Raw genomic sequence first — 26,486 nt, 5'->3', positions numbered from 1 at the left:
TAAAACCCAAAGAGTGAAATTTATTTAATCACAAGTGTAAAATGACAGTGTTGGCACATGTCTAACAAATGTATCATCGACATACAGGCCATATTTTTTAGTTTCAAATAACCAGAAAATCTACAATATTTTTAGATAAACAAATAAATATATAAATATTTTTTTTTTTTGGAGTAATTATTGTGATTCCTTGTAAAATCTACCTGGGAAAATGTCTCACCTACTCACTGCAATATACAGCACTCACGCAACAAAGAGCTTTCTAAATTGCTGTGCCTACTATGATGAATTATCATTACCTTTGATAAATCCAAGTGCAGCTAATATGAGTTTCCTTTAGGCGTTGTGCTACTGAGAAATAGGAGAAGCTATTCTGTAATCCTGAATCTGCTTCTATGAGTAAACATTTCCAAAGGTATCTGCCAGGGAGGAGACCAGGGCTCACCTAGTGCAACATTTTGAAAAAACATCTCTATCATACTTTGGAATGTTTTGGTTTTGGGGACAGAAGAAAGGGGAAATCCCTGATCAGACGAAGGCTGTTATTAAAGATCTACTTTATGGCATATAAGATATTTGTTTTCATTGTCCTTTACTTGAGTTAATTTGACCTTATTTACACACACTTTTAATTAAACAAACCGCCCATTTTCAGTAAGTAGACGAGCAAACTAAATATATTAATACTTGACAGCTTTTTCTTTTGTTTCCAAGGAGGTGACCCTAATTTTGACTTAGTGGTAATGTTTAAAAAAAAAAAAATTAAAACAGACACAAGTTGGTAAAGGAAAAGAATATCTAAGTTTTAAGTCTTTGAAAAGTTTGGAATCAAACTCACACAGCTTCTACCAGTTGCTACTCACATGTTAATGCTCTAATAAGATGAATTCCAGACTGTAAGTCGCTACTTTTTCCACATGCGTCTAATACAATAATTCATCAATTTTTATGGGTTAACGGCCTTCAGGAAGCGCTCTTACTGTAAGAGCAAGGCAGTCAGGTGGAAGAGATGTACAAAGGAAAATTATAGTTTCTGTAACATGAGGTCCATGATTGGTCTATAATGCACTGAAAGCTGGATGTAAACCAGTTTAACAAAAAGAAGAAAAACAATTGATTTTGCTTCCTGCACACACCTTCATGATGGAAAGCATACAGAGAAAAAATCAAATGACGCAGGTCTATAGTTAAAAGGATGAAAAGGCTTTCAGAGGTAATACAACCAGATGGCCCTTAGTTGACAAGAACAGTTCTGCTAGGCTGTTTGTTTTTATATAGCCGTGACACCCTTGTATTACGAGTGCTGTTCAGAAAAAGAATTTAATTAATTCAAAATTTAAAACAAACCTTCAGTGTGAATATCTCGTGTTACAATGTGGACACTTAATATGTACAAATTATTGGATATCAAGGTTCCTTCCTGTATGCTACAGCATAAAGATGTGACTTGTGATGCACAAACCTGTAGTTCCTTACTCTGGTTGCTCATTTAATCTTGCTTTTGTGCTACCATTACATCCAGCCCATTGCTTTCTTGCATAAGCACAGGATATTTTATTTGCTGCTCACCCTGTAGGCTCCATGACCAAAGGCTAAATGAGGTCCAACACACAAATCACTTTTGCAGCTCATGTTGAAGCAGTCCTGCCATGTTCACAGCCTTTGTCTGGAATCTTGGAGTCGGTTGCGGTGGGGCTTGTAAGAGTCCTGGTAGGGGTCCTGGTAGTCTTCCTCTACTAAAGGTGATTGATCCCTGCTGTGCTGAGAGCTTGAAGACAGCCTGTTGCGATTCTTCCTCGCCCGCTCGTTCTGGTAGTTTTCATCAGCAGGCATTAAGGTGTGGCGTTCCACCGCTGAATTGTCCTGGTGGCTGTTGCGGTTTCTTTGAGCCTGTTGAATACAAATGCAAATACCATGATAAAATGGAGTTTAAGGGATTAAGAACATGTTTTGATGCCCCACATAATCTTGCCATGGGGATCTTTATATACTTGGAAAAGACAGGATTCTTTACTTCATAGTGCGGTGTTACCTTTACAAATCTATTGGCATGGTTGGACCTGTCATGCCCAAAAATTGTTTATCCCAAAAATGTGTGATGTATCTGTTCATTGACAAAATTATAATTGTTCTCGTTTCTGAACTTCTGTAATGTGAGTTAACCTGCTACATTGCCCAGTAACATTTTTGGATATTCAATGTTCACAGCTTGCTAGCTAACTATGGCTTACAATGGCAAAAGAATAAAAAATGTTTAACATGACGAATCTTGAAAAATAAGCCACAAAACCTGAAAATGGTTAAACCCAATATACATGTACATGGCTTTAACTTAACCACAGATTCATGAAATCCTGACCAGGTCTATATAGAGACAGATGATTCTGTTAGTCCTTTGGAGGTGGAGACTTCCAGGATCCGTGACGTGCAGTGTCAAACCTTAATGCTTGACCAATCACAACAGATTGGGTGTGGTGTAAAAGTGTTTTCCATGGACAGGGCTTAATCACATTTTCCAATATAAATATTTCAATTAAAAGAGAGTTTTGCACAAACAGACAAATAGTGATGATAGAATAGAGTCCAAGATCAATTTAAGACACACTTAAATCAACACATTAGTTGCCCTTTAACAAAAACTGTAGGATGTAACTAAAAGGGCATCAGAATAACAACATTTCCTCCTTCACGATCATCAGCGCCAAACTTTATTCTTCTCCTCACGCTCTATCTAGAATTGGACAGCAGCCTTCACTTTTGAACACAGATGAAAAATAGTATTAAATTCCGAACATTACAATTTTTGATGCTCAGTCATACAAAGCCCAGTGGGTCGCTGCATAGTATGAGTTAAAGCACTGACACACCCATAAATAAACATTGAAAGAGAGTTAAGGTAGATGTCAGACCAACACAGCTGGTGTACATAGGAACCTTTCTTTTCTTTATCCATACTAATTTATGTTCAGTACAAAAGAGTGAGGCTTAACCCTTGTGTTGTCACTTAATGAACAACCTCCACCACTGGATATGTGTTTCTGGCAGCCAGGGAGGTCGCACAACTTGACCCAGAAGCAACACAAGCGATACCACAAGGGTTAAGATAAATGATTATGACTCACCTGAATGACTGCAGGATATGGTGATAGAGCAGTGGAGCCCAAATTGCGTCCTAGCAGTGGGTTGAGGGGTGTACTTAGTGAAGTGTGTGTAGCCCGCCAGTATGCCTCGAGGTATTCTGCCAGGTGTTCACATGCATCTTCAAGCTGGTTTTCGTCCAGAATTATATCAAACATTTCCTGAGATGAGAGGAAAAAAGAAAGGGTGAACTTACTCCTGTATCATCACAGGCCTCTCAAGAACCAACATCTTTTACCCACCGAGGGACACTGGGACAGTTTCTCTGCAGCAACTTGTTGCACGTTCAAGTGTTTGCTTTGAGATTTTCCACGAGACTTGATCAAACGCTGAAGGACCTGGAACGCCGGAAGAAGAGGGTTATTACAATAGATGGACAGCAGGACATACAGTATTATCAGTTTGATTACCTGAATATTTAAATGTTTACATAAAGAAGCCCAGAAAATATGATGGAGTAGTACATCTGTATGTATATTTTATTAATTCCTTATTTTCTATAACGGAGAATACAAGGGTTAATCCACGCAAGAGACTGAATATATAGAAAATATACTGTATATTCTAAACTGGAAGCGAACTGGAAACCTCCATCATGTGTGACTGTATGTACTTTGGGTCAGCATCAGAAGCGATACCATCAATCCTTAAAAGTTCAAGGACCTTAATTGTCATTACATATTTATCAGTCATAAATGTAAATAACCCAGTAGGTGTGTGAGAGCTGGGAACGACGGCAATACAACATCACACCAAACAAAACAAAGACATGCGGAAAAAAGAAATAAAGCTCTTTTTAGTTTATGTTTTATGTTTTTTGTATTCTGTTTACTCGCAGATGTAAAGCAGTTTGAGGGTCACATGACATTATTAAACTAAAAGATAGATAGACAAGAGTCATGCCAAAGTAAACCAATCATTACTAGAATTATTAAAAGTAAAAATAACATCAAAATGTTGAGTAATAGGTTCATTAAATGCAGTTACATCCTCTTGTCCTAAATTATAGGTAATCTACATAGGCTGAATTGTAGACTGTTCTTTTCTCAATGTAAACAATTTCAAATGAGGAAATGTTAATATTTATGTTTGATGTCGAACAGAAATAGGAAAAAGCCATTCAAAGTAAACAACCCAATTTCATATATTTATGTATTGCTGGAAGGAGAGACGCTACTGCCAGAAAATCAACCCACGTAGGCAACAAGAAGCCTGTCAATGTTAAAGTAAGAGTGCCAGAGTCAGTCGCTTCTATTATGTTTTACTTTGAAATGTAAATAAGAAGGATATCCAGTCTGACATGTTCATGCTATTTGGTTTACGTAGAGAGCTATTTGCCAAGCTCCCAAAGCCCTAAAAGTGTAATTCATTATTTAGTATGAGCTGCTGCGAGAGCCTTGCTCCTACCTTAGGTGAGGACACTTTGACGTGGATAATGATGGGTGCTAACGAGGTCTTAATGAGCTGTGTTGGATGGTTAATGGTGTCGGCATCCAGCACCACCAGCTGCAAGGACCGGGCCAGCTCAAAAATCCTTTCTATTTCACTCTGTACCTCGGCTATAAAGAGAAATACCAAAATCTTTAATAGTCATTGGTTGAAGAAGTTGAGATATTTGCTGCACACACACATTCAGTGTCTACTTCAGCCAGACGTGCACATCATTGAGTGAAACAGTTTACCAAGACTGGAGCGTGTGTTGGACCTCTCAATGATGGCCCTCTTACTGGGGTTGTTTAGTACTGACCTCTTGGCCAATGATATGTCAGCAGTTACCCGAGTGATGGAAATCCTGCAGTGAAACAGAGTTTTTTGATGCAGACATAAGTGATCTTTTTTTTCCCAAGTGTATAAGAGTAGAATATTGGCAAGGATCTCACGATATGATACACATAAGGATACGATAGTAATTAAATATATTCTTTACAGTTAACATTTGGAGGCTAAAATTCATCCACACATCTACTAAAGCATTGTCTTGAACATTCATAGCTAATCAACTAAAATGAATAGGATCAGTTAATTAAAGATCACAATTAATACTACTGGTGTTTATTAGCAAGAATATAAACACACTGTATTGAACTCTAAACTATAAAGAACGCTGGTCAAAATAATATGTTTTGCCTGCTGTCAAATATCAATACAATATCAAGAACAAATTGTTGCGAAACATCGCCATGTCGATATATTTTACCATCGCTTACTAATACTCTATCTTTTTTTTAAATTAACTACACTAATTATAGTTGTTTAAATATAACAATTTGTTAACATTTTGGCTGCTTGGGGCCCTGTAGATAGATAGTACTTTATAATCATTTGACAAAAATTCCTTTGGGAAATTAGCGTTTATATAGGGTTGTTACTATAATGATTATTCTTATATTCTTCCCATTCAGACTTTCATCTTATCACTTCAGTATAACGATAAGTTTTAAAGTCTTTTAAAGAGCGTATAGGGGTCTAATTTCAGGAAAGAAAAATATACAAGAATCAGATCAGAGTAGAAAATATAACCACCATCTAAATCTGAGCTTTCCAAACAAACACAGGCACTCACAGTATACAAAAGACGTACCTGCCATCAAACCTGTGCTTCAGAAAGTCAAAGAGAGCCTTCTGCATCATATCGGTCACCTGTGTCGACAAAATTGAAAATTGAATTGAATAAACAAAACTCAAAACACCGGAGTTAAGAAAAAAAAAAGGTGAAGTACAACTACAAATGAATCAGTGAACATTGTCAGTGCAGTACAACTATAATCATTGTAACCACAGGCCAATTTTATTTTACTGTCTCTTCCTGTCTCTTAATTGCAAATAGATATCACACTGTATTTAGAAATGATTACTTAATGACTATACTTTTAATTTGATATTTTTTACAATGGTTTAAGTGTTTTAAATGACAAACTAGACGTTTAATTGACATAATAACATTTAGATATGTAAAATGATTCTGTTTATTATTCTTTTTAACATTTCTTATAAAATATCAAATTTGAACTTTGCAATTGTGATTGGGACTGGAACAATGAAATACAAAGACAAAATTATAGTAATGCGTAAATCAAATGTGCTTAGGTGATGATGTTTGATGACATCAGCTCATCATCCGCTTGTCATCTTCTTATCAACTAAGTAAGCTTTATGTGCCCCTTTATACCCTTTGGATTTCAGGACATGTTTAACCAGCTTGATTCTTAACATGCTGGGGATTTCATCATCGCAGACAGACGTCAGAACATTGTCAAAATGGGCTCTGGGCTGAAGTGTCCTCTCGCTCACAGGATCAGCTTGTCATTCTTGGTGATTACTCTTTCGTCAGCAACAAACCAAATAGGGAGTGTAATGGGATTAACTGCCTTCACTGAATACTGTTAATTTCTATTCATTACGCATGATTCTCTGTTATAATCTCCAACTCTGCTCCACTTTCCCAGACTGATCTTGTTGCCACGGCAACACAGAATGGGAAGCAAGAAGTTCAATTCCATGACAACCGACCAAGGGTGGAAGCTAAAAAACATTCTTGACTGCAGCACCCCCCAAAAATAACATATGCAAATGTCTGGAAAAGTACTTATTTAGCAGTTTATTCATCTAGTCCTAGGCACTTGTGTTCATGAGCACTAACTAACTAGATGATTAGGTTACTTCTAGTAAGAAGCATCAGCGTCTGTCAGTCTGTTGGACTTGCCAAAGATCATAACGTTGAAATTATGACTTGGGTAACATCATCTATAACCTCTGTAATAAATCATTCAAAGCTCGTTTTTATGCAGAAGTTAGCCCAACATCACCTTCAATTTAAACTCCAATTAGCACTTTCCCAGAGTTGGGTAATCTGCGTTTTAAGGAAGCCTGGTCTACAGGAAATAGGATTTTTGTCTTGATAGGAAAGTTTGTGAGGTTGTCTGAGAGTGACATGAGGTGACTCAGAATCATTGACTGTAGCTAGAGGAACAGTAGCACTTCCTACCTCGTAACCTTTCAGTGAGGGTCCAACCAGGACAACTGGCCTCATGGATGGAACTACGTCATACGGAGGAACGTGCTCGGCCTGGAGAGGTTAATAAACAATGATGACCTAACACTCAAATATGTGTAAGAATCCAATATTACCTGGAATAGAAAAACAATATGATGAAATTCACCTACATATCAAATCTTAAGATCCTTCTTTATTTGAGCAGAAAGGCGGATTCAAGTTAACTCAAGTAAAAGAGGGAATACATTTTCTGATAGGAGTATTTCACAATATTATATTCATTTGATAAACTAAGTATATATCTTGGACTATAAGCAAGGAAAAAAAACAATCAAATCAAATTGCTATTGATATATTGTTTCGGACATATTTAAGAGCCATTATTATCCAGCACAGCTAGTTTAAATCTAGCTCAGTTGTAGTCGTGAGACTTTTTGAGACTTAAAACAAATAGTCTTGACTGCTATCAAACTTAATCACAAATAACAAATATATACATTTATTATGCCATAGTTCGGTGTTCTTTTGACCTTTTAGTATATATTTTATTGAGTACTGTTTTGATTGTTTAAGCGCTTTGTGACCCTGGTCCGGAAAAGCGCTCTACAAATATAAATGACTTACTTACTTACTAACATAGTTAACAGCAGGGGCAAAGTATAATTTTTTTTGGTGCACTTACCACTTTCTGTTTTTGCTTTCCTGTGAAGGTTCCAACAAAACAGAATGATGAGTTCAGGGTGGGACATATTCAAATTAAAGTAATGTTAAAATGATATTGGTATGAACGGTCACATCAGCTGTTTTATTAGAATTGTCACAGGGATGGAACCAACCTGCTGCGTTGGGGTTTGGCTTAAAGGTTCCGGATACCATATCCCCAAGGCTGGATGAGGAGTTCCCGCTAGACTTACTTCTGCAATTCAGGGTAAAGGATGTTTTAATTTAAAAAATGGTGGGGGGCATTTAAATGTCCTTACCGACCACACAAACAAAGGCTGTTGTGAGGGGCCATCAAGCAAATATAAAGGGGTGAAAAGCTATAATATCTGAAGTAAAATGATTTGTTTATTTTTTACAAAAGTCCTAAAATAAAAGCCCTATAGCCATATTTATAGATGAACTAGTAATGAATAATTCTGCTTGATCCATCTGATGAATTTTTCTTTACCTCATGGCGGCTGCATGTGGCCCCCGGGCCACAATTAAGATATCAGATAAACGGCTTCAAGTGAACCAGAGAGGAACATGTTGCAACAGACAGATCACAATTATAAATAAAAAACCCACTTTGAAAAAAGCGTTTTGATATTAAGATTCAAAATATACACATTTTCAGTACACAAATATATTCTTCCTTAAACTTCATAAAATAGTTGTGAAATGTTTAAACTTAAATTGTTAGTATATATTTATAGTCATACGTTTGAATGAACGACACAATAATAATTATCTTCATCTTTTTCCTTTTGGCTGCTCCTTTCATGATAATGACAATAATAATAATCATAACAAAAACAGTAATAATAACAATTATTATAATAATGCATCCCTTCTCCTCAGCTGTTGGTCTACCTCATAGCATTTGATGGGAAATATTGGCCAGTTCCGAGCAGCCTTCTGGAGATTGGACACTCCACTAAGATTTGGCTCACACCAACGAAATTTCTCATACCGTGTCAACTCCTCATTCAAACTCCAATCAGCCAAAAGTGAGCCTGAGCTCCTTAACCCATCTTCCCTGCTATTCCTCCTGCTGTCACCCTCTCCTCTCCTGCCACCCCCCCCCCCCCCCCACCCCCTCCCGCCCAACTCACCCATGGAAGCGTCCTCTTTTCTGTTCTTGCTGCAGTCGAATGTTTTCCAGTTTCAGAGGACTCGGGATGAAGCCGATGTCACAGCCTTCCTTCACTAATCGACCGATCCACCAGTCATTGTTGTACTTCTGTAAAAGGTAGTTACAAGAAAATGTAGTTTAATCAATGTCCACCTCACTGACTGTGCTGCCCTCGTGTTGATAGACAACCCATTAGATTTTGCATTATGAACTAACAAGGGCTGCTAGACTTCAATGACATGAAGCGTCAGTGGATAATATTGATCAATGTAGATTTATAGCAAAAACACTTTAAGAGGAGGAAGGAAGTGGGAGAAATGATTTGAACATAGAGCAGGACGATAGAAAATTGAATAAGGCGAAGAGAGTAAATTATACTTCTTTGATATGCAGGAAGTCCTTGGCATCAAAGGAGACAGTAGTTCCAGCAACAGGAACGTCCTCATCCAGAGCCCCGCAGAAGCTGATGTTTGTCCTCACAGCGAAGGCCACGGACTTGGTCTGCGGTCAGAAGAGAGAAGGTTCACTTCAGGATGGATTCAACTAGCTGGACTGAGTTTGCTCAACTCATTTAATTAATAGAATTTTATGATTCTTTTCCTCAGTTACAGCTTTTCTCTCAATCCCACTTCAGTCAATCACCCGAGTCGTTCAACCAGCCAATTGTTTGAAATCAATACCATCAAATGAACACACTTTACCACTAACTGTCCTACCTTCTCTCCCTTCTATGACTCACTCACTTGCTCACCAAGTCACCCACCTACTCCTGCTGAATTGTGCTAAATCATTTTAATACACAGATTTAAAAACGATTCTGCTGAAAAAAAGATGGACACTTACTTTTGCTCTCTCCAACTGGACAGTTGCCTGCTGCTCCCTCTCCTGCTTCCCTCCCTCCTTCTCCTCCTCCAGGGAGACATCCGAGTCTGATGGTCGGCTTGTGTAGGAATCAGCTGAGCCCTGGTGAACCAGAGGAGCGTTATCCAGATATATAAGGTTTAATATTTGAGACGGAGACATCTTGTCAAGTACATAGTTTGCCCAGTTGGTCAACTTGTGACCTTTCTGTGTGGAGTTTGTATGTTCTCCCCAAGTTGCATGGGTTTCCTCTGAGCACTCCGGTTTCCTCCGACAGTCCAAAAACCTATAGAGGTTGACTTGGGGAAATTTTCAGTAGGTATGAGTGTGTGTGAATGGTTGTGTGTCTTTGTGTGCCCTGTGACAGACTGGCTACCTGTCCAGGTAGCCTCTCGCTCGTAGAAACAGGGATATGCTCCAGCCCCCCCGCCACCCCCATAAGGAAATAAGCGGTAGAAAATTTTATAATGAATAAACTTCCGTGTCTGTTGTGTAGGTGTTTCCTAGGTTTACCTCATGGATGTCATTTTAGACTAAAATACTTGGGGACTCCTCACTCTGGTAGCAAAGCCTCTGTAGTGTAAATTACTACAATTTGATTCACATGTCCATACAATCACACACATAAAAACACACAAAAAAAAAATTGTGTGTAGGTGTGTGTGTGTGTTTGCGCACATGTTTAGGTGTACGTGTGCGGTATAATAATAATGATGATCAGAGCAGACAACAGATAAAGAAGTGATATCAGAAAGTGATATCAGAGAGTGAGTTCATTTTCTTTAACTTTTTTTTAAGTCAACACAAAATGTGAGCATTGGATTAGAAGGTTAAGTTAAGTTACATCAAATGTTTGTCCAATAATCATGCTATCATGTTTTCTAAAAACTTCTAATTTCTATTCACAGCCTTAGTTACATTTTCAAGAAGCACTTAACTTTTCAGTTTAATGGTTTTTTTTCTCCAATATCTTTTTATGTTTAGCTAATGATTCTGATATATGAAAATTGAATTTAAGGTTAATGTTTTGATGATGTGGATATGTCTGGGATAACTGTTATTAATAATAACAATAATAATAATAATCTCTATTTATATAGCGCCTTTCTAGACCAGGGTCACAAAGAGCTTTGACAGCCATTCACACATACTATTGCCAATATTAACTGCATTCAGATTACTTACTATAAATATGTTCTACATATGTTCAAATATGCATATCAAGATTATCACAATTAATTTTCTAAACTAAACATAAACACATAACGAAAAATTGTCCCTATGTAAGTATAAAAATCACAATTTAAGTAGTTTTCTTCTGAAAATGCCTGTAAATCTATATCTGTGTGAAACGTAGCATATATTTATCAGATGTGTCTATTTGTGCGGGGTGCTCTGAGTGTGGAGGCTAAAGATCAGTCTCACAGCATCAGTCGACGCGTCTCCTTTGTAACTCATCCACTCCCACACACCTGATTAGCTACGAGACGAGTGGCAGTGGCTCGAAGGCGCATCCGCCCCCCAACTTCCATCTGGCTGACACAGACACTATTGATAATAATTCAGTGAAAATATTGCATAATCGATGCATTTTAACCAATTAAAGACCATGAAAGAGGTATGCACTATGTGATCCTGTTAAAATGAGCCAAATATGTATTGCTATATGAACGAAAGAAAAAGAAGACAAAACTTTCTCAAATATACGTAAAACCGTTTTAAAAATGAAATAAACCCACACAATTATGGGGCGCAATGAGGTAAGGTGTAATCCTTACTTAATAGGTTATTGAACATTTAAAATGTTTTAAAATAATATTTTAACATTTAAAGTGAATTCTGAGATGGCAATTTCGTATTTCCGATAACTACAAAATAGTAAGATAATAATGTTTTTTAAATATTTCTCATTGAACAACTAAACCTTACACAACAGTAATTCTCGTGCTTTCAGCTTAGTAGTAATAGCACTTTTCATTCCGCCTTTGCTTTCAGCCGGGCCACTGTCCGCTTTGTTGTCAGTTCATATTTACAACGTGTGTCCTTCAAACGTGACACGTATACAAAGCCTGCATGTGTAGACTGAGCTGCCAACATGAACATGTAGAATGATATACTACATAAATGAGATCATGAATATTAATGACCTCTTTACTTTACGCACGGCTCAGGACCAGAGGAGAGAAATCTTTTCAGGCTGTTGCTCCTAAGCTTTGGAACAATCTTCCTCTCTCTTTGCGCTTGATGGATCTACTGACTCCTTTAAGAAACATCTTAAGACGTTTCTATTTGTTCAGGCTTTTCCTTGATTTTCTGGAACTCCTGTGTTGTTGTCAGTATTATCTTGATCTTTAAAGTATATACTTTTTTGAGTATTGTTTTGATTGTTAAAGCGCTTTGTGACCCTGGTCTGGAAAAGCGCTATATAAATAAATATTACTTACTTACTTACTTACTTTCATGTCACAGAATCAAAGCCATTCACAGTGCACATTTCATGGCAGCAATTGATATGGTGACATGTTACTATATTCTTGTCCAGGATACTTGTTTTGACAGCAAAATACACTTTTGGCTTGCAAATCATATTTTACCATAGCAAAGTTACCATAGTTTTTATGGTTTAATAATGTGTGTGTAAAATAAGATAATTCAATTTTTAAAAATAACCTGCAAAAAATGTATGCCGTTTGTTCATTGTTGAAATTAAACTTCTTGCTACATGTGACATGGAAAGCCTGCAAGATCCCAGTGATGACTGAGGACAAGAGGATACATTCATTCATTGTTTGCCGCTTATTCCCTCATGGGGGTTGCGGGGGAGTCTTCGGGCGAGAGGTCGGGGACACCCTGAACTCCAGTCTGTCACAGAACACTTTAAGACACACACACTCACACCTACAGACAATTTTCCCACCGTGCGCCCTCGAGAGGACGCAGGCGACTACAAATCTTTCTTTGTAACTACAGTATCGCAATATATGTAATCATTGTCCCTGTACTGTATTGCTCTAGTCTTGCCAATACACAGCCTGAAGCTACTTTAGTCATTATTTAGTTAATATTCTGCAAGATCTTATTGATTGTAGATTTGTTTGTTCTTCCAGATTTACACATATCTCTGTTTGAAGTTAGTAAGTAATTTGTATTTATATAGCGCTTTTCCAGACCAGGGTCACAAAGCGCTTAAACAATCAAAGGAATATACAATAAAGTATATACTTTAAAGGTCAAGACTAAAAGGTTTAAACGGTTTAGAATGTGGCACCATAGATTGTGGGTTATTTAATCAGCTAAAGTAAAAAGAGTCATTTTGGAAAGACACCAGTAGAAGTCGATGAACTATCCAAGCTCAACAAAGCTCCACGCAGAGCACAATTATTATGGGTAATATGCTGCCTGCATGATGGTATGTCACTCTCATTGTTGCCAGGTCTACTTTACATTCACTAAACAGGTGCAATGTTGTGTGATTTCAATGTGAATATGTCTGTTTATATACATCTACGTTGTCTAAAGGAACTCACCACCAAAGGACTACATTATTATTAATAAGGGTAAGAGGTTAAAAGAAATTGAAAGAAAAATTATCGTGATCCGTTAATTCTCATTTCAGACTTTTAATTCACTCTTCAAAACCCACCTTTAAAAAAAATGCTTACTCGTGATCGTCTTTTTTGTACTTGTACCATTTTTCTTTAGTTTTTTAAGTTCTTTTTTTTAAGTGTCTTTGCATGTCGCAAAAAAGCACTAAATAAATATGATTTATTACTATTATGACTATAAATGAATCTATTTAATTTATTTTTTTATTCTCACCTAAAAATACACAAGAAAATCCCTTTATTTCATTTTTTTCATTCAATTCATGTAAGATGAAAAGATTGACATATAATAAAACGTGTCATTAAACTGAAAAGTTAAGTGCTTGTCCAGAAATACTTTTTTAACATGACTGACTGACCCTTTTTTAATACCATTTAAGAGAAAAGAGCTGCCTACGAAAAACCTGCTGGGTAAGAAAATGTACATTGTTCACACAAAAGGACCCACAAAACAAGCGCTTACAAATAATGTAGCGACTAATATGCAGGGACTCATGGGAGGTGGAATTATGCTTACAAAGCTTTGCCTGACATTGGGAATGAGACATGATGAATTACTCGAGATTCTGCTCCGTTCATCAGTTTCTTCGATACAACCTTCTTTATCCACAACCATCTTGTTCTATTAGCATCCTCAGCCACTTTCCCGGCTCATCTGACTTTGCTGAGTCTGCTTGAACACTTTCTTTATCCCAATCAGCTGAAGTTGTAATGGCGAAAAGGAATGATGTTCTGTAATTTTTTATGTAAGTTAAGACTTTAATGATAGTTGTTTTGTCTTAAATGTCAACGTGCTTTCTAAATGAAGAAAAAGCATTAAGATAATAGAAGCTCGATGATCAGTACACATTGGATTTCCATCCAACTAAAAATGTAACATGTAAAAGTGGTGTGTTACGATTCTATGTAGGGTGAGTATTGGTCAGAACCTTAAAATATGATCAGACAACAATACTAGCGCACACAATATGATAGTATCACAATGTATTACAAGTCAAATACTAAATCATGAAGTACAGCTGTGTGAAGAGGATTTTTTTTAAACATTTTAATGATTTAGATATAAGTGTATTTTAGGTTCAAAATCACAACCTACCTACATAAAATGATGAAAAAATTATTTTTATTAGGGTTTCAATGGTGATGTTTCAAGGTTGTCATCAAATAAAATGTGGCATATAGAAGATGAATTGTGTTATTTGCTCCGGAAGCATGTAGAAGAAGTCAGAATTCTAAAACAGAGGTTTATTATCTTGGTTGTTCAAGTGCCTTGTCTTGAATCTATCCTGCTACACTCAAGCCTTATCCATCTGTAGCCAAAGTGTCTGTGCACTATCACGAGTGTCCTTCTTCCTCTTTGCTTGAAAAGTAAAAGCATTCCTTTCTCAATTCAAACATCACCTTATATCAAAAACCAACTCCCCAACCACCGTCATTAGGTTAAAAGATTGTACAATAAATCCAACTCAAGTTCATCCCATCATCTGGAATTCTTGAAAATAGTCATTCTATCACGTCAACAAGAGCTTAGTCAGTTGTGAGTCATTTAAACCTGACTGTGTTTACGTTGCTGTGGTTTTGAAATGAACACAGAACTTTAAATCTCAATCATGCTTTAGAAACACATTCATTGGCATCACTCTCCCTGACTAGCATACTCTTAGACTGACTCAAACAAGGTGTGTAACTATAAAAGTCACCAGCTCACCTAAGGGAAAGGACCTAGTTTTTAAACTTAAGTAATATACTGGCATCTCATTGGCCACATGTTCTCCCCTGTAAGCCAAAACAAGAACTCACTACTCAAAGTAGACTATCACAGTCAGACTATCACAAGTGCTGATACTTGGGCACAAGAGACCACTGAGGTGTTTTGAAGTGGTGCCTGTTCATGTGTAGCCACGCTTCTTCTTTCAAATCATGTACTGTCATCTCAGGTCAGATGGGATGATAAGTAGTAGACACAGCAGGGACAGAGCATAGACTAGCAAATTTGAATTTAAAGGTATAACTTCTAATAACAATATAATAAACTTATATATATATACAATAAATTGGTAAATTGTTTTTTATGACTAATGGTTGATTTCTGGGTGACATATTTCATTATTTATTGTATTATTGAGTTTATTTCAGATCAAAAGTTTGTGGGAAGATTTTCCATGAGGATCATCAGCAAAAAAAATAGCTATAATATCCTGTATTTCAGCTTTGGAAGAAAAGATCTGGCTGTTGCCTTCACTTAAAATAAAATTAACCACATGCATTCTTCTCCGACACAACTGAGAGTGGACATTCAAACGGGTTTAAATCTCTAAAGGATCAGTTCCTTTTTGCAAAGAAAGAGTCTTGTGTATATAGAGTATATATATATATATACTGTATATATATATACACAGAGTGACTGTGACCGAGAGTTAAGATACATGGTCTAAGAAAAGGAACTTTGTAACATTCACAGCAACCGGATTTGAGTATTGCGTAATTTTTAAATGTAATATCATGTTACTGGCATGCTTACTCATAACTTATGGCACGTCAAAAATTCGAAGTCCATCTGTGTGGGAGAAGGAAATACTGTTAGATAGTTGGCAGATGCAAAAAAATAAAACGTCATTCTACCTCCTTTTAAATTCCTTTTAGGACAATTACATTGTAAGGTTTAATTGAAAGAAAACTGAAAATAACAATGTCCTTAAAACCACGGCACACTTCTGTTAAGTACAAATAAAATGAGGTAATTTAGCAAAGGTGCAATTAATGTGAATTGATTATAATCTATCATTTATTGATGAATTCACTTAACAACAGCATACAGTATATTTTCAGAATTCATGAGACACAAGAACCTTTGTAAGCATGACGCTCAATCACAAGACATGAGAATGTTTTATGAAAGTGCCCAACTCAAAGTTTACACTTTTCAAAGAGGCTACCATTGATTGCAGTACGAGCGCAGCACAGCTAACAGGTGAATAAGATATGATCAACCAGGTAAAATATCAGCAGGTTGTCTGATGGAGGACCAGGTGAATCACTCACTGAGATTCCCTCCTCCACTGCACCCAGCATCCGCTCCAACATTTATTGCCCCAGTAAGCATCTTTCTACCGATCTGTCACAATACTATCCCCCGGGTTCTCTTTGAGCGGTCAATACAAATGTAAGCCTTTCTCTATCAACATCACAAACTGAGTACAGAGTCCTGATGGCTGATCTGGTCAGTGGACTATTTAATTCCTTGATGTGAAACTGAGAGTGTATAGCAGCTAAAAAAAACGAGATGATCATAGTGGCTGTTTAGTTTGAATGATGATAACACAGACAATGATAAGAAGGGAAACATGAAAAGAATCCACTGCAGCGGTGAGATTGCACATGCAGAGCTAAGGCAGGTGAGAAGAGTTTGAGACAAACAAGTTGTTATTTACACACACTTGTGAACAACCTTCCACCGATCTCATCCAACTACCCAGTGTAAAAAAAAACATTCTACCCACTCACTAGTTTTCCTTTCCTGGAAAGCCTACCCTGACTAGTTAACCTGCACTCACCGCCTCAGAGTCTTCAAATCCATGCAGGTACAAGTTATCGTACATCGAGGAGCAGGAATCCCAATAATAGTGGCGCCGGCTTGAAAAAGATCAAGCTGCTCCTGAAAGGATGGAAGGTGTTGGGGTGACAGAGCACACCAGAATCATCCACATGAAGGTAGACCACAGAGCAGCCAGGGAAACAGAATTGAGGAGGGGTTTGAAGAAGGTGGAGTCGTGAGCCTCCTGGAATTGAGCGCTATTGCCCCCGAGCTGACAGACTGTAGGTTCCCATCATAAGAGAGCCAGGATGGCCCCAGAGGCAGAGCACACTTGGCATTCCATCTGCCTTCCTCGCTCATATCACACAAGCCAATCCCTTTCTCCAGCACAAGCCGATGACAGAGGTGGGATTCAGGCATCTGATTGGCTGGCTGTGAATAAGGGAGAGAGGTAGGGGGTCTGCAGACAGTAAGCCAGTAAGCAGTGTGAACTCAGTCTGTGTGTGTGCGAGGCACTATTTAGCCTGGATTTTAATGTGTGTATATAAAATACCACTTTTGTAGAAACATGCTCTATGTGTCTACCTGTGTCATTTTTTTTTTTTAAATCTGTGTGTCTTTGTTGGTTTATAGCCAAAACAAAACCTCATATGTGAGTGTATAACACTCATGCTCATCAGGCAGGACTACAGAAAGAATTTATTATGGACAGTAATTATCATTTAATTTGAATGTGTTACACTCCCACATCAGTATTTTTATTATACTGATTTGTTAAATATGAAAAGTCACTGCCAGTGACAGTGCTCTCATATGATTACTCAGAGACTTATTCAACTTACCAGGAAGAAATTAAACAACGGACACAACAAGAGTCTTACATGTAACTTTTTTCACATTTTTTCAAACAAATGAACTTTGATATTTAATCTAAATAAATACATTATTTTGGCTGAAAAGGTCTGCTCTGTGTGGTTTCCCCTTTGTTTTTTAAAAATGAATTCAAACAATCTTAGTGATTGATGGGAGATTAGATATTGCATGTGTTTTTTTTCCATAAGCTTCATAAGCTTGGTTTGTAGCTGCCTCTGTGATGCCTGGACATTGAACTTGACATGATGGTTGAGGACTAAGCTGTCCTACATGCTTCCCCTCATAAATGGACAAGCAAATAATTCAACTGGCACATTGACAGAAGTAATTGCAGCTTTGGAAGATTTTGGGGAAACCTGGTTTCTACCAACAAATCTTAACTACATTTCACATCCACAGAGTTTCACATTTTCAAAACTTAATATTGATTTTGACATGATATAAGAATGACAAACCTACCTTTTCAGTAAAGATTATAGTTGATATTGTTTGAATATAAATTATCTTTTTTCTTCATCTGTTAAAAAAGGCACTTTTATAATTGTTCATATTTGTTCATAGACCATAATTAAATCATTAACTACATTCATTCTTCTCTATGATTCCCTCAAAACTGATAATGGATTAATGGTGATTGTTGGCTAATGAAAAATAATGTGAGAGTAAATTCATAAGAATTAAATCATATACGTCCTACCTTTTATATCTTCATTCTTGTATTATTCGCCTTCCTTATTTTTCAAAAATGTACGCGTTGTTTGACAAAGCAGTACAACAGCAGCCTCTGCTGGTAAATAAAGGTAGTGTAGAGTGTCCGTCCAAAACGTTTCCATTCTTAGAGGCGAAAAGGTGAAGGAAAATTAAAACGTATAAAGTCAATACCACTAAATCGACAAATAAAACTTGTACTATCTTTCCTTTTATTGTATTGTATTATATTTTTTGCGGAAATGGAATGAGTGGTACATTTACTCTTTTGGAAAAAACAGAACGGACAGAAAAAAGTATAGAAATATAAAATATAAGAAAAAAAATTCAAATATATATACCGTATATATATATATATATATATATATATATATATATATATATATTGCAGTTACTAGTTACATAGTCAACAATTTACACACACATACATAATCACTTGACATGACAAAAGCATAATAATAAATAACATTAACATCAATAAACATCAGCAACTACAAAATCATCAGTTAACTATGATGAAAGTATTATGTTCCTCTTTAATCTCTGATATGTTATCTCATTACAGTAAAAAAAAAAGTATGATTGTATTGTATGAAAAACACTAAAAAATATATGTTATAATCATCGAATAAAAATAAATAGCAATTATACAAATGAATCCAGTGGCACTTAACAAAACACATTTCTATGTTTTTAAACAAGCTGTAAGAAAGTCGACAGCTCATCATTTATCAGCATAAATAATTGATCAATCTTAAAGGGATATTAAAATGTTCATCAGCATCTATCTATTTTGACAGTGCTGAAGTTTAAAAAGTCCAAATAGATAGAATACAATAAAGGTGCTGCAGGGCTTAAATAAGAATAAAATAGAAGCAGCAAAGCTCATTCAATTTAATCTTGACCAAGAAAAAGGAAATAAAAAAATATAATCAAAGATTAGTTGAGAGGCAACTAATGTGTTGATTTAAGTGTCTATTACATTTTGAAGCCCATTATTACGTCATAATGGACTCCTCTCTCATAACCTCTCGAGATTTCGAGACGGGGAAGAACTTAGTAAGTAATAAGTCCAAAATAGGTCATGATGATGGACTTACTGCATCTTGGAGAGGAAGGAAAACTTCAACATTTGAAACATGAGAGTCAGGAGAGTTGGGTTTTCACATTAGTTGCACTTTTAATTAAATCACTGAAAAATAGGATAGCCATACCCTCAGTTGGTAAAAATAGTAAACACATGTTAGTATTATATACTTTACATTCTTCATTTATTTTTGAACACAGAAAATGGGTTCATATTATTATGACTTTGTCTAATTTTAGAGTACTTAGCACATTTGCAGGCCATTCTATGTAGGTTGATACTATTTTTTTTAATCTGTGAGAAATGTTCTCTTTGGATAATTAATTAATTATTATATATTTTTCAACGTCAGAGTCAGGTTTGGTTAGAACTTAGATGTCAGTATGTCCTCATCTCTCCGGAGACTGCACAGCTGTGATTATTACCATGTCTCAAGGAGATTGATGGCAAAGACTGTCACATACTGCCAGCAGCGCATCAGCGATGACAGCATCGATGAAAGTAATTCATGAGCTAAATGGTGCTGACCTACATAAGAAATATTAACAGTGCAGAGTCCTATAAACTGACCCCTCACATACTTACAGAGTTAACCTGACTCTGAACATGTATGTATTGTCATATGTACAGTAATATGGTTATAAAATAATCAAACATTGCTTTAAGAGACTCATCCCCTCCAGCATAAAGACACCATGTCACCTCATGTGCAATCTAATGCTAATGTTGGTCATTTCTATTCTTATTTCTCAGTTCTATTAATATTTTATTTTTTCTTTGATTCTATTTGTATTTATTTAACATTTTATGAATTCATGCATTTTAAATAATATTATTTAGAAAACATTTTTTTCAATCACAGTGACGAAATTACAAATCCTAACCATTATTCTAATGTATGTGACGTTCTTGTAGCCACAGACGGCAGCAAGTGTTCGAGTAAACATCAGTTTTTTTTAAGCTTTAATGACTCTAATTAAGGTAAAATTTAAGTTAGCTTGAGTTCCTACACAGCCTGACCAAATATACCTGTGGTGTGTGGTATCGATAAAAGAAAAATCTCATGTTATATGACATTCGCTGTCCTTGTTTTGCTCATAAAGGACATTTGTGTTTGAGAACAGGAGGAGAGGATGGAGTTAATCATCATTAGTCGTTTCCATGGCTACATGAGTGAATCAAAGAACCCCCCCTGCTCCACTTCACACCTGATGCTGACCATGTGCCTGATGACAAACCACATCAGTGGGGGTGTAGGAAGACCCTCCAGAGTGAGAAAGATGACTCTATAATTTACCTACGACGTCAAATTATTCACCTGATGTTGATTTAATGTGGAAGCAAATGCTGCTTCACAAGATCCAACCCAACAACTGGACAGGTTTAGTTGAACATGACTGTTGCTGCAACTGACATTGAAACCAGGCTGTGAATGCCATTTTGATTCGTTTTGTGACTTTAATCTTCAACTTGTTCATTTATTTTTCATAATAAAAAAAGTAAAATGACATGACAAATAATAATAATGACAAACAATAATGTTAATAATTAAAAAAAAACAATTTTTCGTAGGAACATTTTTATTTTTTTTATAGTAATAAAAAACATTGATTCATTTTCCCACAGCACGTCATTTATTTTATCCATGGATTGAAGTTGTTTATTTATTACAGAATTCAAAATGAAATTGCTAAATGTTCTGTTGAATGCACAAAAAAGTGTTCGATAAGCGCAGATGAATTGACTGGAACATTTTGCAATATGTTCATTTATATAATATTTCTACTTTAATTGTATTATTGTAAGTTATTAACTCTATGGTAAATATAAATAACATAGGTGTTATAGGTACTCTAGCGAGATGATCACTCTAAAGTTATTGGTTATAAAAATGAGATGATTTGTAAGAACCCTTGGCATTTGGTTGTTGTATAAAATATTAACCAATTTAAGAAAGTTATTTCCAAATCCATAACTAGTTAGAAGCCTGAAAAGATCAAAAATAATCAAAGGCAATTTGTTTTATAATATGTGTGATAATTGTTTTTATTTCTGTTGAATGTATATTACACTTCAACTATAATTTCTGCTATATAGAAAGAGTAGAAATACTGAGGGCATTTGGAAAATGCAGAACATCAAAAATGATTTTATATAAACAAACTGCAAAATGCTTATTGTGATTTACTTAAAAAACAAGTCTGGAAAACAAACTCTTTCTTTATTTTTATTTAATCTCTTGCATGTCTGCAAAACTGAAGGACTAATCTGTGCAAAGCAGAGTATTCAAGGTTGAGGACCTTTACGAAGGACATGGAAAACCATGCATAAAAGGATGTTCTGCACCATTACTTAACATAAAACTGACCTCATTTACACTTCAAACGCAAAAGCAAATAAACACACGGGTGCGTCTCTGTTAATTCAGTATGAAAACATTGATGACTAAATAAAGGTTGGCATTGTTTTTAAACAAGACCTAGTGTCACAATGAGTCATTCACAACTACACACAGACTGACCTAGATATGGACTCCAGAGGTCCCAGCATTGACAAAATCATAAATCACCCGGGGCTATTAGGTTTGACAGGTGGTGCGCGCCATTGTCAGCACGCCCACATTACAAGAAAAAAACATTCCAACCTGATCTGTTTTGATTTGCTGGATCTCCAGAGACATTGTTTGCTCTGCATGAGGGTTGGAAGTATGAAGTTAAAAGATGTAGGCAATGACAAACTGTCACAATGTGAATGGAGCTTCATAAAACTCAGAGACCTCAAGCACAAATGGAAGACAAGAGTCACAAAAGCAGTGCAATCGTCACTGATCATACAGGACCGGGGATCTGTACAACAATACTGACAGAAGTGACCCAGACAAAAATATCATTGTAGTTTAGGGTTAATATTTGCCTTCCTTCTGTAAGCAGCGTTTTAGGCGTACATACAACCTCGTGCCGTGGTCCGGCTGTGACTTTTACTTAACCTTATTAACCATGAGCGGAGATCTTAGATCAGGCAGTGACTGTTGCCCTGTGAACAGAATGAAAAATAGATTGGAAGTAAGATGAGTGTCAAACCTGTCTAAGGATGAAGCTGGTGGAGGTGGTGCTTCCATCGGACCTCTTCAGTCTGCTGCGTCTTGAGTACGTCCCTCTGTTAGACTGCTGTGGTCACAACATAAAACAAGTGTCAGGTCATAGCTATGTTTTTTAGAAACACCTACACATTACCATGTTACCATATACAGAAAAAGTAGATGCAAATCATTCTTCTAAATGTGTGTAACTAGAAATGGTATCTTTTTGTTGGTCTTTTGTTGTTGCCTCCCCTTCTTTACCATACTATCATTCCTTCATCATGTTTGATCTCATGAACAGCAAAAGGTCAAGATAATGTTGTCTCAGATTTGATTTGGATCAAAATGCAATAAATTGCTCCAATACTCCAAAACTAAATCTTACTTCATTTCATCCATAAAACCTCATAATTCATGTTAGACAATGTATATATAATGTTGAACTCTTGAATTTCAAGTAGTCAGTATCTGATCAAAACGTATAAATAAAACACAGAGTTAATGGTGTGTATCCCAATCCCTCAGGAGGCAAACCAAAGCAAACACCAGGCCAAACTAAAGAACCATTTGTCAAACCATTCCTTGACACAACACGCATGAGCCCCTGTGTATTGAGAAAAAGGTCAATGCAGCAGCTCATAAATAATATATGTATATTATAGATATACAGTATGTGAAAATATATACTATACATGTGAAAAGCAATTTAAATGGTTTAATTCAGGTTTTTTTTTTATTATTACGACTGGAAAGCACAGGTAACTGACCAACTTTGAGCAGTTTAGTGCTTGAGGATCTGAGATTCACTAAAGATGACAAATGACTGTTCGGTTACTGAGGTGAAAACTGCATTGGATGAAACATGGTTGTTTGAAGACGGTCATGAGCATCATCTTTGTATACACAACAATAAAAAGGCAACTAATATTAAAACCCAACTCTAATGGTCACATGTTTCAAATGTTGAAGTCTTCCTCGGCAAGATGCATTGACACTTGTGTTATCTCAGGGTCAAGATGAATAACCTCCCTGGCTTCCAGAAATACATATCCAGTGGCCTTCGGCTCACCTTGATCCTGAGATAACACAAGGGTCAAGTCTCTTATCATCCGTTTTGAAGTTATTACTTCATAAAGTTCTCCCCTGTCTTAAATCACTGTGAGCAAGAGAGAGCGGAGACTGTTATGATGTAATAACGTTCTTCACTCCTCCTCCAGCCAGCTGTAACCCAGCCCCGCTTTGTTTATTCAACAAGTCCCTTAGAGGTGGAGACTTCCCGGATTGATGACACACGCTGACAATTCCTTGATGCTTGACCAATCACAGCAGAGTGTTTGGGATTTCATCTACAGAAAGTGTTTCCAGCACATTTTCTAATTGAATGTTTAAATTATAAAAGGGTTTTGTACAAATATACACATATGAGTATGAGTACCATAGAAGTCCAAGATCAATCCAAGAGACAATTAAATCAACACACTAGTTGACATTATGATAGTTATTTTCGCTTGAATAGTAAGTAAGTAAGTAATTTTTATTTATATAGCGCTTTTCCAGACCAGGGTCACAAAGCACTTAAACAATCAAAACAATAATCAATAAAATATATACTTTAAAGGTCAATATAAAACTGATAATACAACAGGTGTTCCAGAAAATCAAGGAAAAGCCTGAACAAATAGAAACGTCTTAAGATGTTTCTTAAAGGAGTCAGTAGACTCCATCAAGCGCAAAGAGATAGGAAGATCGTTCCAAAGCTTAGGAGCAACAGCCTGAAAAGATTTCTCTCCTCTGGTCCTGAACTGTGTACCAGGAACCATCAGTAGATTCTGATCCACAGACCTCAGAGCCCGAGCTGGGGTGTAAGGTGGATCAGATCAGTGATGTAAGTAACATAGTAGTTCCAAACATAAGGAGCATTTTTTAACGAATAAAGCATCTCTCACTAGATACCAATGCAACCAGGTGTAATTAAGTGTACAAGTATCAATATAGCTAAGACTGTTTGATCCAAAATGTGATTTAGAATGTTTTTTGATGGAGTTTCAAGCGCCTCCATCACAGCTTATCACTAGTTTTAAATAAGTGTTGAGCGTCAAATATAGTTTCTAGTCAAACCCGGAACATTACAGGGAGCAGTGTTGCTGAATAATTCAGCAGAAATGGAATTTGAGGAACAATAAATCAAGAATTCCGGCCGCAGCAGCAGCTGTCGTTCCACTGACTGATGACTTCTCTGGACCTTAAGAGCGAACATAATTTTCTATTTACGCTCTTACTTCTCGCACAAGGAGTTTAATATGAGGAGGGAGATAAGTTCCTTCTAAGTGGCCCAGGGCAAGACTGGTTCGATGGTACCTGAAAGACGGGCTTCTGCAGGTCCGAGACCCCGTGCCGGGTGTAGATGTGGCGGGACATCTCCGCCAGCTCGTCGGTCCAGGGCGGAGGTTGTCTCTCCGCTCCTTCCCACTGGAAGTGCTGCTGCTCCGGCGTCTGGCAGGGAATCGACGGCTCCAGCTTGGCTTCGGTTCGGTTCGGGAATGCAGAAAAAATGTAAAGCAGAACGAACAGTTTTCCTGGACGGAGATGCTGCACAGATGCTGATGCTGCTCCAGTCCGAACAAGTGACATAAGGACGTGGACGCACCTCACTGGCCCCGCCCACCTCAACTCCAGCATCTTCAATGATGCTGCGGTCACGTGACCACAGAGCTCTCAGGTGCACATGACATTCTGGATCCATTCGTATTTGATTATTGAGATTTATTCCGGGGTTTAACACTTTTCGTTAAATATAGAACATTAAGGACAAATATATATACATTTAATTAAAGCGCCTAGATTGAGATTCGTTCAGAATAGCTTTATCTTTACTGGGATGTTCTTCCCTTTAGGGGGAATTCTAAGATAACATTCTGTCTAACTTTCTTGGTTAATGGCCACTAGGAGCGACTCTGCACTACGAATATTTAAGAATATGCAATAGTGATGTAAGGCAACACATAGAAAAAAACAAACAAATATTATTTAATTCACCTGACTAATCACCGTCACACTCGGACCACTCTATATACATTATATATATATATATATATATATATACACACATACACACACAAATACATACATACATATACAGTATATATATATATATATATATATATATATATACATATACACTGGGACAGTAAATTATGGTTGAATATTTGTGTTCATAAGCAGACTCTTAACATGTCTGCAAAACCCTTCCCTCTATTCTAATCCCATTATCCATCCCCTCCCCTGAGTAAGTGGCACAAAATGTATGCTGTCACTGTTAGTAAGATAGCATACAGATAACCGTTTTTGGAATTCATTAATTTTCTATCTGTGACCGTAGGGTCAGTAATGAGTGACAATAAAACACACGTACAATTTAAAGAACTCAACCAGACACAAAGAAAGGATGCAGGAAGTGAAACAGCAGCTTTCTTTCTGTACGACAGTAACTTTGCTAACTTTCTACTATAAAAATAAAACCTAAACGTTTTGAAATAATGCAAAGAAACCAGGTGTAAAAGTGGATAAATTGATTTTTTTCAGGGTAATGTCGTGTATGTGTACAAGATGCATTCAAAGTCACCTGCTGTGTAAATTGCAGTTCCAGCCCTGCAGCTCGCCGCAGGTCTGATGTGGTGCCGGGGTCAGACCTGCAGAGAGCCGGGAAGGATCCCTGGTGGATAATCAGATCACGTTAAAGATCAGGGAGTATAAAAAGGCCAAGCTCATG

At 36.7% G+C, this 26,486-nt stretch overlaps 1 protein-coding gene across 4 annotated transcripts; it reads right to left on the bottom strand.

Annotated features, from left to right (window-relative positions):
* On the bottom strand, positions 1 to 25,246 carry cacnb4a (calcium channel, voltage-dependent, beta 4a subunit). Of its 4 annotated transcripts, none has more exons than XM_087803500.1 (14): positions 25,076 to 25,246; positions 22,719 to 22,805; positions 9,813 to 9,932; positions 9,348 to 9,470; positions 8,950 to 9,077; positions 7,969 to 8,048; positions 7,815 to 7,834; positions 7,124 to 7,204; positions 5,720 to 5,778; positions 4,821 to 4,930; positions 4,546 to 4,697; positions 3,381 to 3,476; positions 3,123 to 3,299; positions 1 to 1,890 (listed from the first exon to the last, which is right to left on the bottom strand). In XM_087803500.1, exons 1-14 carry the CDS (start codon positions 25,133 to 25,135, stop codon positions 1,654 to 1,656), a joined length of 1,530 nt encoding a protein of 509 aa, XP_087659626.1. In that variant the 5' UTR covers positions 25,136 to 25,246; the 3' UTR covers positions 1 to 1,653. The 4 variants fall into 4 exon arrangements, with proteins under 4 accessions (XP_087659626.1, XP_087659627.1, XP_087659629.1 ...); XM_087803501.1 differs by having other exon boundaries at positions 7,969 to 8,045; XM_087803503.1 differs by lacking the exons at positions 22,719 to 22,805; positions 25,076 to 25,246 and adding an exon at positions 16,990 to 17,455.
* Between the last annotated feature and the right edge of the window lie 1,240 nt (positions 25,247 to 26,486).

The sequence above is a fragment of the Callionymus lyra genome, chromosome 12 (assembly GCF_982586985.1).
Source record: "Callionymus lyra chromosome 12, fCalLyr1.hap1.1, whole genome shotgun sequence".
Lineage (NCBI taxonomy): Eukaryota > Metazoa > Chordata > Actinopteri > Syngnathiformes > Callionymidae > Callionymus > Callionymus lyra.
This window is presented reverse-complemented; position numbering and strand designations above follow the sequence as displayed.

What these genes read in the sequence shown, in the direction of transcription:
- cacnb4a (XM_087803500.1), bottom strand. Translation starts at nt 25,135, where the DNA reads ATGTCCCGCCACATCTACACCCGGCACGGGGTCTCGGACCTGCAGAAG. An exon ending in AAAAGAGGACGCTTCCATGG is followed by an intron (nt 8,049 to 8,949) that starts GTGAGTTGGGCG and finishes CCTGAATTGCAG; the next exon opens with AAGTAAGTCTAGCGGGAACT. An exon ending in CCTCACTGAAAGGTTACGAG is followed by an intron (nt 5,779 to 7,123) that starts GTAGGAAGTGCT and finishes TTGTCGACACAG; the next exon opens with GTGACCGATATGATGCAGAA.